A 14,619-nucleotide genomic window follows, 5' to 3' on the forward strand; every position below is an offset into this window, starting at 1 on the left:
TTAATGCCATTAATACAATAAAAACATATGAGTAAGTTTTATCTTTTAATTGTCAATGAAAAAATCCCTTCAATTTGTAGTCATACACAGCCATGTAATCATGTAGAAATATTAGAGATAAACTGAGAAGAACAATAATTTATCTTTCCAACGACGAACAAATCACATATCTATGCATAATAGAAAAAAGATAAAAATACTTTTATAATGTATGGACGCCCCGGTCAGATCTGTCCTTCAGAGCCTCTAATGCACTACGATGTTTGTGGCTAATAATGTCCTTCCCAGTATTGAAGGGTTGAAATTGAGATTGTTAATTGAGAAAAACTCGTGTTTAGGGAGGGATATTAAAATGTAGTTGTCATAAATTTTACGTAATGCATTATATCTAATGACACATTCGTAGTCATTAGACATAAAATCATCATATTGCCACTAAACAATAAACTATTTTCATTACTGTTTGTAGTTGTTATTTGAAGTATGATACAGTTAAATATGACTGAAGGAGATAGGGTCCCGTTAGCTCAGTTGGTAGAATGGTGTCCCGGCAAGGCAAGGGAACTGGGTTTGAGTCCTAGATGTGCCCGTATCTTTTTCTGTTTTAGATTTTCGTTTAGGAATCTCTAATATTGTCTTCAATAATTAAATATTACAATTTGAGGTTTTACTCATTTTGTTTAGTTATTTTTCGTTACAGTACGGCAATGGTTTTGCCACAACTTTACCGTGTCCTAATTAAGAAGTATTTTTACTAACATTAAAAGAAGGCTTTGAATTTAAAACTTACCTAATGTAAAGGATTATCTGATGCATTTCGACGAGTTTGTTTATATCTGGCTTGAATTCACTTAAAAACAGCTGTAAGTCGCCACGTTCCGTAACTTACAGCCGATTTCTCTTTTTAGTTAGCTTTTTGCTACAGCACTAAATCCACGCTCACAAATACGACGATGGGAATGCTATCAGGAATCGTTGTAAAACGATCGTTGCGACTCTAAATACATACATATTACGTTAATATAGTAAATTGGAAGAAGGGTAAATGCAGGTAACTTTATTAATGGAATAAGATAGAGCATTGTAGAAATATATTATAACAGTTAACTCCATTAATGAATTAAAAGAGGTGGGATTGGGCGCGAATTTGAGTAATCTGAAAGTATGTTGCTTGTTTTATGCTGATGATGCGGTGCTGATTGCTAATAGTATGGATGATCTGCAGTCTCTCGTGTCTAGGATGAACGGAGTATGCATGAAGAATGAGTCAATGATGAATTTAAGTAAGTCTAAAGTAATGGTGTTTGAAAGAGAGATTAATGGAGGACTGAACGCAGTTGGCGCTAACAAAATATTGTCCAAAGAAGCGAAGCTAGCAGTCCAAAATGGAGTGCTGGTACCTACCCTGATGTATGGAAGTGAGGCATGGAACTGGCAATGAAAGAATGAAAGCAGATTGAATGCTGTTGAAATGAGATCCCTGAGGCGTATGTGTGGTAAAACCATGTATGATCGTGTGCAGAATGTGGAGATCCGCAAAGAGTGCAAGGCTGATGAAAGCGTAATGAGTAAGATCAAGAAAGGGACGCTTAGATGGTTTGAGCATGTAGAGCGAATGAGCGAAGAAAGGAGTGTTAGGAGAATATACAATGCAAATGTGAATGGTAGCAGTAATCGGGGACGCCCGAGAAAGACATGGCACGACCAAGTGAATCAGATACTTGAGTCGGGCCATGTCAAGAGTCAGAATAATAGAAGAGTATGTATGAGATGATGTATGAATGTGAATGAGGCAAGAAGTGTGTGCCAAGACCGAGTTGTTTGGCGGTCCCTCCTCTCTGCCTACCCCTGCGGGAAACGGCGTGATAGTTAATTAGTTAGTAAATTGGAAATAAATACACAATCCATGTACTTACGGCAAATTATTTTTAAGATATTAAGTTTTGATGTAGTTGGGCACAATATTAAAGTAAATAAAATAAGAGTTTGATTCTATTTGACAATGATATTTTACGTTTTTTGTTTAATTATTCCAACCTTTCCCGAACTAACCAATTGAAAAACAACCATTGTTCCACACACTACAAGCGTGTAAAAAGAAAAACAGACATATTTTTACTCCCCACGGTCATGACCTAAGCGTCCCTAAGCTTTCTTCGGTACCTAATTTGTACTTTGACAAAAAATAAAGTGCCATCTCGTTTATTCTCTGGCGTGCATAGGGACAGAAGATGCCATTCTTTAAATTGACCCAGAGAATCGTGTGGACTTGTGAATGAAAGCTTCTATTAGAGACAACAGATGTCACTGCTCGTCACTCGCCGCCGCCGCTGTTTCGCGTTACATTTTAAATAAATTAAGAATAAGGCCAGTTGTTTCGATGCACATAATTGATTATTATTGTTGTCTTATAATTTTGGGGGTCAAACACCAATTGACCTAAGGGAAGAACTGCTACTGGTATAAAGGGTTAGAGTTGTGAAAAATAAAATTGAGAACATTTATTATTTAATATTTATATTTAATTTGAATCACAGTTTGAACACTTAAAATAACATAGTTTTATTTTGTCTTGTACATTAAATAAAAAGCGGCAATATTTGTCTGCTATACAACATGAAGCCACTGTTTTTAAGGTTTATTTTTTGTAAAGGTTGTGGTAATATTCCATAAAAATGATACATACCATGGAATTATAAAGAGGTGAAAAGATAGGATACAGAAACCTAACAGTTGTATTAATTTATCTCTAGACGTATTCACTTTAGACCATAGATATCCAAAATGATAGACCGGCCCATCAGGAAAGGGGAACAAACCAAGTTGTTAGGAGCGGGGTGGACCGTCTCCCTTTCTGTGATTAGTGAATAAACAAATCTGACAGTATACAGGCAAGTCTTTTTCACAAACACACGCAAATTGGTGGCTGCATTAAAAACTGCATTAAACTTAACTACAAATCCCAAATCGGGTAAACAAAAGTGTGGGCTTGTTTACAAAATCTAATATTTTGTTACGATTCTTTTACAAATGTATTATAATTTACATTTTTATCATCACTACACATCTGTACACGGTTTGGTTAAAAATGAACATTCAGACCCTGTGCAAAAAAGTCCCATAATGGACTGCGCTGCAAACCGTTACCTTGCTTTAGTGAAATTAACTTGCACGTGGTCTGTTATTTCAATATGTGCGCTCTTCAGCGGTCAACGTACGACTAATGTCGTAGTATATTCAAAGCATTCTAGAACCATCCTGGTGCCAAAACGATAGTTAAGTAATTTAATTTTTTACGCGGACTGTTATGTCAATGTGCGCTCTTCAGCAGTCAAGGTACGATTGAGGCCTTAGTTCATAACATTCTGGAACCCTTCTGGTGTAAAAAGATGGTCACGTGGTTTATTTTTGGCTAGGGCAAGTCTATGATATTAACATAATCACGGTTATACATTAAAAATAATTAGATTGACTAATTTGGTATTTGGAGTTAATAGTCACGGTAGTCTGTTCCTCCTCTATTGTTGCTTCCCCCCCCATTGTATCCGCCCCCACCACGGTTACCTTGATAACCACCCCCGCCGCGGTTTCCTTGGTAACCACCGCCTCCGTAACCGCCACCTCCTCTATTACCGCCGAAACTGCCGCCTCTGTTACCGCCAAAACCTCCACCACGGTTTCCCCTGAAACCGCCGCCCCCTCCGAATCCCCGGTTGCCGCGGAATCCGCCGCCGTCGCCCCCGAAGCCGGAGTTTCCTCCGCCGAAGCCCCCGCCGCCCCCGAAGCCGCCTCGGTTGGAGAATCTCGGCCTCTTGTTGTCGAAGTAGGTCGTCGCCGGAGCGTCTCGGGGGATTTCAAAGTCACCGGCATTCATGAGGCACAATTTTTTCAGAACATCCAATACCTGCGAAAAAAATAAATATGTATAACCTATCATTACAATTGTTTTTTTTTTTAAATTTAAAAGATGCATATATTCTGGGACTAACTATTATTTGTATTCCTCACCACAGAATTCTAAGTGGACCTCTTCAATTTATATACAAAAGATTGTTACTGAGATAGTTCAGTTGTGAGGTCAAAAGAGGATGTTTTTAAAACAGCGCCATCTGTTGGATGTGAAAGAAACATACGCCATTGCTTCTCTATCTGCATAGACAGACTGAGTCACAGCAACAACTGGCGAGGTCTAGCTAGTTAATTGAATAAATATTAAAAAAATAGACGTAACATTACCTTGGCATCGACGGGGTCAGGTTCGAGACACAGTTCGGGTTCGTGGGCAGCCTTGTCCACCAGCGTCTCGATGGCAGGGCGCAGGGCCACCACTGCAGCCGCCTGCTTCGGATCCATCTCCAGGTTGATCCAATTGTCCAGCTTCACCACGCCGTCCACCTGAAACACATTACCAAACAATGAGGAACACATTATAAACTCTTGTTCACAACTGTTAGAAGTAGAGATCGCCAATGTGGGAAATGTGAAGAGGATGAAAATAAGCCATTTATCTATGATATGAGTCTATGGAGTGGTGATTGTTCACAGTGGGTACAGTCCCCGCCAGATAGACTGGGTGGAAGAGGACTGGAGCAGGACAGGAAGGACTGTAGGCTAATGGCGAGAGACCAGATTCAGTGGAGAGCATTTGTGGAGGAGGGTATGTCGTAATGTCATAATGATGATGTGGTGTAACTTACCCATTCCACCTTTCGGCTGCCGAAGAGCAGCAGATGAATGGGCGTCACCATGCTGGTCTGCTTGCAGCTCACCGCGCGAGTGCGCACCTTCTCTCCAAACACGAAGAAGGGCGAGGGGAACTTGGTGTCCAGGTTGCTGCAGTTTACCGACGTCTTGTGCAGCAGGGCGGATTTACTCTCTGTCGTCAGCACCTATATACAAACAATTTACATTAGAAGATGTGATATTTGAGATCTTAGTTTCCGTCTTCGTCCATAGATGGCTCTGGTGACAGAAGAAGTAACTAGTTGGTAAAGTAGATTGCTAGTTCTTCAGTTGAAATAGGCATCTCAAGATCAGAGAGACTTTAACATTATTAGAGAATGAACATTAGCCTCATGGCTGTCCAGTACACTCGTAACCATTACAAGGAGTATTTCAGTTTAATAATAAGACACCGTGCTGTTGAAAAGGAGTCATCACAACAAAAGATTTCATTGCAAATGTGTCAATTATATTATCCTTTGAAGGATAGTGATGAATGAATGTCAGACAGGTCTCACTCACCTTCCTCTTGCCCTGGTGGTAGCACACGTTGGGATACAGCCCCATGCACATGAGCGCCATGACGCTGTCCAGACGTGGCTCGGGGCCGCGCGCCTCCCAGTGCTGCTGCGCGAAGCACTCATCGGGAAAGCCGGCCGCCGTCAGGATGGAGCGCAGCTGGTACTTGGCCTCGGCCGTAATGCGCATCGTTGTCTGCTGCAGGCCCTTCCACTCGCAGAAGCGTGTCTCTGCGTCCTCTCCCTTCTCGTGCTCGCGCTCCCACAACTAGAAATAAACAAAGAAAACATCAGATACCGCTACATTTCTGACGACTCTACCAAATTCAAAAAGCCATGGCCTTGATTTGCTGATTTGTGAAATTTTCAGAGTTGGTGATGGTCTGATGTCAGCGAAGTTGGGGAAATTTCCACAACCGCTGACGTGGCTACAGAGTTCAAGAATCTAACCAATTGTATAGTGAGTGCAACTATTTCACTCTATAAAAGGCACCATTTATTATAATTCTCGGTCAATAAATACACACTGCATTAAACTGAACAGTTCCTTAGCAATACCAGACATTCTGTTCGCCAACGCAGGCTTCTGATTCTCCCCAAGTGCAGAACTAATTTACCAATGCTGAGGCCCTGAGAAGACTTACTAGGTTAATTAACAGCCTCGCAGGAAATGTGGATATTTTCCACATGTCCTTCAACAACTAAGCATGAAGTATCCTTTAACTTTTAACTCTATTATTTACATAACTATACTATTATATTTTCTGTTAAAATTTTTGATCGCGTTTGCAATGTTTTTTGATATTAGTGTATAAGGTCACCCATAGGTGGCACTAGATTAGTGTATTAGGTTACCCATAGATGTTGAGTATTGTAGAGAACAAGGGGATAGTAAATAAGGTGGGAACCTCAAGGTCAGGGTCTATTTTAACATTCTATCAGAGAAGACAGAGTTTTATTTAATAAGCGAGTTTGTGAGAAACCCCGGAGACAACAGTAAATAATCAAATTGTTGCCATTTAAAGTCAACGACTATTACGCAGCAACTGGATTTATTCTTCAGCTTAGTAAGGAGCCATGAACCACAAAGGATCTCCTTCGCAAATCAGTAAACCAGATCCAGAACCCAAAATGAAGCAAATGAGAAATAAAGGTAGAAATGTATGATTCAAATTTGAATGCGTGCCATGGAAAATATTTAAGCCAAAGCTGGGAGATGCCAGAGAACTGATGTGGTAATGTATTATACCTGGAAAGCCACCAGCATAGCCACGTAGTCGGAGCACCTGTCCCCAGCGAGGGCTCTCTGGTGGTGGGAGAGGCGACGGTGTCCCTGCTGCAGCGTGAAGATCTCCGGAAAGGTGCTGCTGTTGGCCGCCATGGTGGCCAGCGCGTCTCCGCAGCTCAGGACGGCGCCCATCACCATCATCTTGCCGAGGCGGGGCTCTATACACACAGAACAGATAATGTAGTTAGTTGGTGGAGCGGTCCGCAGCCATGAGTTCTAACTGCGGCGTCTCGGGTTCATTCCTCTGTTACCCAAGTCCTCCGTCATTACACAAGAAACATTCTCTCACTGTAAGGATGATACTATAAGGAATTCTAATATATTCGACGTGGAATTCAAACTATTTCCTCCTGGATTTCCATTTTGAGATCTTCAAGGTAGTCTAGCTTTTCAACATATACTCGGGACTTGAGATATCCCCGCTAAAAGAAGTCACATAATCCTAGATCAGGGGAGCAAGGAAGCCAGTGAATATTGCCATATCTGGAGATAAGGCTACCTCGAAACTGATCCTGTAAGACAGCCGTGTGTGTGCAGTTGACTCGGTAGTTTTCAAAAAATTTCAGTTGATTTTCGCAAATTCACAAACATTTGCCAAAGTCGGTAGATATACCGAAATTTCGATATCAATGTTCTCTAGGTTACACGACATTGCGACAATTAAACTTCCCACTCTAACAGACAAATCAAGGCTACCCCCACTCTCTGAGGCCAAGTACTCGGCCGTGCTAGCCAATCAACAAAACATGCAGTTTCCGTGACGGACCCTGTATCACTTATCAGTCACCCCAAGAATCCAGCGACGCTATATAAGATGGACGCCAACGCCAGAAGGCTCACGAACCAGAAGAAAGATCACATTAACAAACCAATAGGCAACTTGGCCAGAATCCTTCCCAGCGGAGTGAGCTGGTCCACGGAGTCCAGGCAGCGCAGGTCCCGCAGGACGGCTTCCGCCTCGATGACAGCATCCAGCGGCGGCGGCTCTGGGGCTTTGCTGAGGAACTGGCCCACGGCACCCAAGCGGAGCAGCTTGATACTGGAAACAGAGAAATCATGTGAATATCATGTGCACACTTATCCATTTGTTTAATATTGACACAGCTTTAAAGGGTTGTGGTTTCCTTTTACTTTCTTCCTCAATATAGACTGATATGAAGAAAGAACTATAAATTTCATAGCTGTGGGCTATATCATCATTGTTCCAATTACGCATTCGAATTATCCTCGTACTTGAGAATGGATCGCCCGTAAACCTCTCAGAAAAAGACTTTTATTTACTTTGTGTTCCTTTGCGAACTGTCAAAACGTAAAATTTTTTATGTTATTCACGAGTTTTGTTAAAAGCTTCTTAACTCACGTTTTGGGAAACGTAGCCTCATTCTAAAAAATGTTTTGGAAAGATTATGAAATTCACTATCGTATTGTTTTGTTATACGTAAATATTTGCGTTTCTAAATATACATTTTCTGAAAACGTCAAAAATATGTAAAAATCGCTGACCATTATTTCAAAGCTGTGAAAAATGTACTTTTTTCTGAGTATCATAAAGAAATAACATTTTATATATTGAAGAAATATAATTAAAAACTATTAGTCACCTCAAAATATTAACCGTCCAAACTAAAATATTTTTTAATAAATTATTTAGAAACGCAATAAATTATGAACGAACAAGATGACAGATTCAATCGACTTAGATAATGCACCTCTAAATTCCATAGATATTCTTGAAGACAGACGCGTAGCGTTATTCATTATCGATACTCTGTTTTTTAAATCATGGCAATCCGTATACTAGTGATGGAAATAAATCGATTTTTGTAAAATCTAGCGCGTTTACGTGAAAAGACGTACTAATGTCTTGACCGCTATTATCATATTTACGTCTTTTGACGTTCTAATGTTCCGAGTGGTTAATATATAAAAATTTAGCCTGTATGTTTGGGCTCGCAAATCGAAAAGTAGTAGACGGATATTGCTGAAAATTTGTTTTTATTAGTGCCAGGAGTGTTAAGAGTGGTTTGAAAGGTAGAAGAAGTGGGGGACGCTCGAGAAAGACTTACCGCATTATCTCTGCACTGGAATGAGATTCGGAGTGGAATTAAAGTCGACATAATGTAGTTTTTTAACAGCAACAATGTGGATTTCTTAATATCAAATGAGGTGTATACCCAGAAACTTCAACCAGTCAATGGATTACCGCGAGCTGATGCTGTATGTTTAACATGAGGCCAAACTTTACGGTAAGGCTCTAAGCTTTCTTCGTTCCTGCTTTTTTCCTACGAACATGATCAAATAACTTCGGTAACATCTCGTAGTTTTCAGTCCATTTATTATTGTCATCAGAGCGTTAACACTATTCATTTTAGAAAAACCATGTAATCAACTGAATGCTTACAGCGTATACTATTTTTTTATTTATTGAGCGGAGACGGCCGGCATAGTCCAGTGGTAACGCATTGGACTGCCATTCCGAAGGTCGCGGGTTCGAACCCGGCGTGCGCAAATAAATTTTATTTGATTAATTTGTGTTATTTCACAATTAATTAATTAAAATAATATATAGTATATTTGCGGCACGTTCCAGAGTGGAAGATACTACCAGTATCGCCCTGGTGTAAGACCACCATTCAGAATTGAAACGTTGCTCCAAATGGCTTTAGCCGTGTTTAGTGACTAGATCTGAATAGCCAGGTACTTCCCCAACTTGCTCTTTCCCTTCCCCACTTACCTTCAGCCTCACAACATCCCCCAATTGGGGATGCATAGTCTCACTGGCTCCAGACGGGAGCAGTTGGGACTCTTGTGAGGTATTCACAATAAAAAAATTTAAAAAAAAGACCGTTTACATGTAGTTCCCGTGAGCACTTAGGCCATAGGCCCATTTTACATTCTCCCATTTTAACTCAATCCTTTCACAACAACCCAGTCCCTTTAATAAAGTTCACCAGGGTTGTTATTGGATATGTGGCTACGTCTTCCACAATGTGTCTTCCCAGGTCTCATCTCTCTTTTCCAATCCCCCGTGGTTCCGTGAAGGCACCACAAGGGAAGAGTTCACGGAGGTGGCCTCTCACTCTTCTCCACTCCTCCTTGGTTCCTTGAAGGCCCCACGAGGGAAGAGGGCCTCATCCCTCCTCTCCACTCCTCCTTGGTTCCTTGAAGGCCCCACGATGGAAGAGGCCTTCGTCTCTCACCTTTCACCCCTCCTTGGTTCCCTAGAGGCCCCAATATGGAAGAGGACTTTGTCTCTCCTCTCCACTCCTCCTTCGTTCCCTACAGCGTATCATAAGTTACTTCGGGCACGTTGCCCGCTAAACTGAGAACTCAAACCTGGATAAGCTGGTACAAAGCAAGAGAAGCAGAGGAAAATTACTAATGCGTTGGAGTGATCAAGTATCACAGGCGTCCATAATGTGGGTAACCTTGGCTCTACATTATAGTTACTATAGAAGTTGGTTATGGGGTCCCGATCCTTAGCAAGAAAATGATGGTGAACATCTGATCCACCTCGATGATGGTAATGTAAATAAAATGAGAGGTGCTTACCTCAGTGCCAGTTCATGCAACGGAGTCCGGAACATCTCTGGAGTCTGGTGCTCGTCGAGACGTTGGAAGCGGGCCTTGGAGCAGAGAGTGAAGCAATAACCCGGTCGCACTCTGCCAGCTCGCCCTTTGCGCTGGAGACATGAATCAATCATTAGTCTTTCTTCATATTAACGGTAGTTAGTCAAGAAGGTCTAGGTTAGGTTAGGTTAAGTAGTAAGTTTATGTAGTCATAGAGAGAGTATGAAATAATCCCACCTGTTCCAAGTTAGTCCTGCTAGCCCAGACGGTGGCGTAGCTGGTCATGTTGTTGTGCGATGTGAAGAGTTTCATGCGCGCCTTGCACGAGTCTATCACAAACACCACGTCGTTGATGGTGATGGACGTCTCCGCCAGGTTGGTGGACAGAATGACCTGGAATCCCGCAAGCCAACGAGTTATATACATAATAGATAGTAGAAACCAAGGGAGACAAAAACTACCGCGCTATTCCTACAGGTACCGCTAGAATCTTCGGCGTAACGGGCGGCAACATATTGTAGCTGTAATAACTAGAATGTTCGGAAACGTTCTTAGGTGCAACTTGAATCACATTAGAACCTAGTAGCGAAATATCATAGGTACTGCCCATCTACCTACTCGATGCATGCGCGCCTTATATAGACGACAGCATGAAGGTATTTACTAAGTCAGTCTACTACTTTCATATTTTTAACGCGCTAATCAAAAAAACTTAATCATTTCGCGCCGCGATTACTTAAATGATCTTGCTGTTTTTGTTGTGATTAATTACTTGTTTGGTATATAAAATATTGTTAGAATGTATTCACGGCCGGTTTATCCCGGCAACAGAATAAACGTATTATAAACTATTACATACTTTAATTTCACCACATATCTCTCAAAACCGAGATATTGAAATAAGTGAATTATTTCTAAACAAAGAGTAATTAATATTCGGTAATGGAGTTATCGGTATTCAGCACCTTGGTGATGTGCGGCGCCGGCACGTGGAACACCCTCTTCTGGTCCTCGCGGGGCAGCTGAGAGTGCAGCGGCAGAATCTGATAGTCCGCGGCTCCGAACACCGGGTGGTTCTGCAGATGCTTCATGAGGGCGAAGATCAGGTTCCAGCCAGGCAGGAACACAAGCACGGCACCCGGAATGTTGGTGGACTTGATGTGCTTCAGCAGGGCTTCGATCAGCTCAAAGCTCACCTGGAAAAAAAACATTATTGTTGATGTACATATATGTAGTTAGACCACAAGCAAAAAATGCACAGATGTACGTCTCTAGACATGCGCAGAAAGGGCATGATTTATTAGTAGTTTGCTAGTGTTCGTTGGTGGCTTGCATGGTGCTTCATTCCGGTCTTTTGTTTTGATCCAACTAGTCATAAGTTAATTTTTTTATTAGTTTCATGGCAAAGTTTGTAAATAGTGTAAATATAAGAATAATGTCACAGTTTTCAGTCCTCCTCACTCATGGTTTCCTGTTCTGAGGCGCCCTGTAGTTCTTATATTTTCATATTTAATTCTAGTTGTCTTTATAATGTTTGCTAGTTGATTATCACGCTGTTCTCTCAGTCATGTTTTTATTTTAGTTTTAAATGTTCATATTATGTTATATAAAATGTTAATGTTCATGTTGCAGGTCTAAACTAAAAACTTACCTTTTTAAGCTGTCATACCCTTAAATTAAATATACCATTCCTGAGAGAAAGTCCAGTTATATCCAATTATGTCCTAAATCCTGTATCTAAATTTCGCTAATGAACAATTAGTTAATGTTAATTAAGGACGGGTTGTTTCGGAAAATTTGAACAATTCATCAAATTTCAACGTTCATTTTCGGGTTCTGTGAAAGATTTATTCAAGTTCTGTTTTTATATTATTATAGGCTAGTTGCTTGACAAAACTGAAATAAAAACAGAACTTGAAAAAGTCTTTCACAGAACTTGAAAATGAACGTTGAAATTTGATGAATTGTTCAGATTCTCCGAAACAACCCGTCCTAAGTGTTAATCTCAAGTGACCTACCAGGTAAGTATGGTATTGTATATAATCTCCATATATAGTTAGTAATAACATAGATAATTGTAGAAATGTATTATATATTTGTACAGCGCCCTTGAGGTGATTTTGCACAAAAACGGTGCTATAAAAAACCATCCATTATTATTATTAACTTTTTATTAACTGTGATTTTTGTTTGATTTGGTAAATCATTTCATATATATGTAGTATTGTACCACGAAATTTCTCTGTCCATAAGATGTATTCAAACTAGAAATAACAAGTATATTTTAGCTTATTGCCCTATTATTTATGTTTGGCAGTGGAGTAGTCAGATATTTTTGTTGTTGTTTAAAGTTGTTGTACATTTAAAACTCATTATTCTTACATCCTTCTCACTGATCCTGGCCATGGAGTTCCTGGTGCACTCGTCGTACTGACTCCCCAGCGGCGCCTTGTTCAGATCCTGCTCCTCTTCCTCCCCTCCACCCCCCCTCTCATCATCGTCATCATCGCCCCCCCTGCCTCCTGCTCCCCCCTTGCGCTTGCGGCTGTCAGTTGGGGGCACGAAGCGGCAGATCTGCACGCAGTCCTCCAGGAAGTGCTGGTCAACAGGGTACATTCGCCCGGGAACTGGAACACACGATGCAAGGATTAAGAGGTACTCAACGGCAACCCTCGGTCAAAAAGTAAACGACCCCCCAAAATTATAAGATAGTCCATAGATGGCACTAGATTAGCCTATTAGGTTACCCATAGATGTCGTTAGCTGTTGAGAATAATAGGATAATAAGGTGAGAATCTCCAGTTATCAGAGTCATTGTCAATCAAAAGTGTTTTGTTGAAGCTGGACTTTTATTGATTAAGAGAATTTGGTGGAAAACCCCCAGAGATACAACATTAAATGAATATTACTCATATTAATTACATTCAATGCCCAGAGTTGCTAAACAAGATTCAATTAAATGTACCTGTGCATTCAACACGCTCTTCTGTCCTGTTCAGGGTGGATCAATGCAAAACGAACTATAACCAGAATTCTTGCCTGAACAGACTATGCAATAATTACAATAGCCTATTATCCAAGGTGGATATTTTCAATTGCGCACTCACCAAATACAAGAGGTCCATAAAAGAATATTTCTCCGATGGTTTGTGAATAATGTTATGTCTCTATTGTTCATGTTTCTATTATGATTTGATTTATATCTACACCTCTCTCCATGGCTATAAATGTATTATTTTGTAATTTTTCGTTTTATATAATCTTTTGTTTTGTATAAATTTTTGAATTCATATTCCTTTCTTACAAATTAAATTTACTTATTACTGTCTCAGTAGAGGTACAGTCACAAGGAGGAAATCCATAATTGGTTTTATTTTGGCTATATAATACTTACGTACAAACTGAAATAAATGTAAACTGTCGATTTCCCGAAAATTAACAAATAAATTTAAACAATTGGTCTTATTCTTAATAAATTTGAAATGTACGACGAAATAGCGGACATGGGCAGCGACGAGTGGAGAGCAATGACGTCTCAAATAGAAACTCCCATTCCCACGTACCTATGCCTCGCTGGGTCAATTTACAAAATGTCCACGGCTATAATATCATCTTCGGCCCCTATATGTGCCATACAATAAACGAGAAGGCACTGTGTCGTCCAACCATCTAAATAAAAATGCACTGGCATACTGATGAAAGTTTCGGTCATAGCGAAGAACATTGTTTGAAAGAGATGGTGTGATAGGTAGGTTAGTTTGAGATATTGCACGCTTGTCACGTGTGAAATAATAGTCTATTTTAAATTGGACGGTTCAGAAAAGGTTTGGAATACTCCTTCTATTGTTATAGATGCACTTTGCGATAAAATACAGTTGATTTCAAATTGTTTACTATACGCCCATAAGAGCTTTTACAAACATTTGACAATATGAACATAACAAATCAGTGAAACAGTAATCAATATTACAATTTGCATTTTAATATTATACAGAACCCATACAAAAGAATGGTATTATGCTAAACTTTATTGTTGTTATTACTGAGGTATGTTATTATAGCCTTCTTGTAACTATATTCCGGGCAGTTGAACACATCTACTATAAAAAAATTAAAAGAAATAGATTTCGCAGCCGATTTCCGTTGCGGCCGGCTCTTTAAACTCAGATATTCGAAATAAATTCGTAAAAATACGATATATTTCCGCGTAAATCGAGATTTCGCGGCCTATTTCTGTCACGGCCGACCCTTTAAATTCAGATATTTGATGTAAATTCGTAAAAACATGAAGTATTTTCGCGTAAATCGAATTTTCTCGGCAGATTTTCGCTGCGGCCGGCCTTTATATCCGAGTGAATCGAAATTTTTTGTCCCATTTCCGTCGCGCCGGATTTTTTAAGTCAGATATTCGAAGTAAAATTAGTAAATATACGATATATTTCCACGCAAATTAAAAATTGAAATTTCGCGGTCCGATTTCCGTCACAGCAGGCCCTTTAAAATTCAGATAGTCGAAATAAA

The 14,619-nt window shown here is 40.2% G+C and overlaps 1 protein-coding gene across 1 annotated transcript in view; it reads right to left on the reverse strand.

Annotated features, from left to right (window-relative positions):
• Positions 1-2,530: 2,530 nt before the first annotated feature.
• The window catches only part of mle (dosage compensation regulator mle), a 34,261-nt gene continuing 22,172 nt past the window's right edge, over positions 2,531-14,619 (reverse strand). The window contains exons 9-18 of the mRNA XM_089648514.1: positions 12,481-12,725; positions 11,064-11,294; positions 10,336-10,491; positions 10,081-10,211; positions 7,398-7,567; positions 6,490-6,686; positions 5,245-5,508; positions 4,698-4,889; positions 4,237-4,395; positions 2,531-3,904 (exon numbers count right to left, since the gene is read on the reverse strand). Of these exons, the coding sequence (XP_089504640.1) occupies positions 3,491-3,904; positions 4,237-4,395; positions 4,698-4,889; positions 5,245-5,508; positions 6,490-6,686; positions 7,398-7,567; positions 10,081-10,211; positions 10,336-10,491; positions 11,064-11,294; positions 12,481-12,725 (2,159 nt within the window). The 3' untranslated portion in view covers positions 2,531-3,490. The remainder of the gene's footprint in view (positions 3,905-4,236; positions 4,396-4,697; positions 4,890-5,244; positions 5,509-6,489; positions 6,687-7,397; positions 7,568-10,080; positions 10,212-10,335; positions 10,492-11,063; positions 11,295-12,480; positions 12,726-14,619) is intronic.

This window comes from Hesperophylax consimilis, chromosome 28 (assembly GCF_061612785.1).
Source record: "Hesperophylax consimilis isolate HC1 chromosome 28, BYU_Hcon_1.0, whole genome shotgun sequence".
Classification (NCBI taxonomy): Eukaryota; Metazoa; Arthropoda; class Insecta; order Trichoptera; family Limnephilidae; genus Hesperophylax; species Hesperophylax consimilis.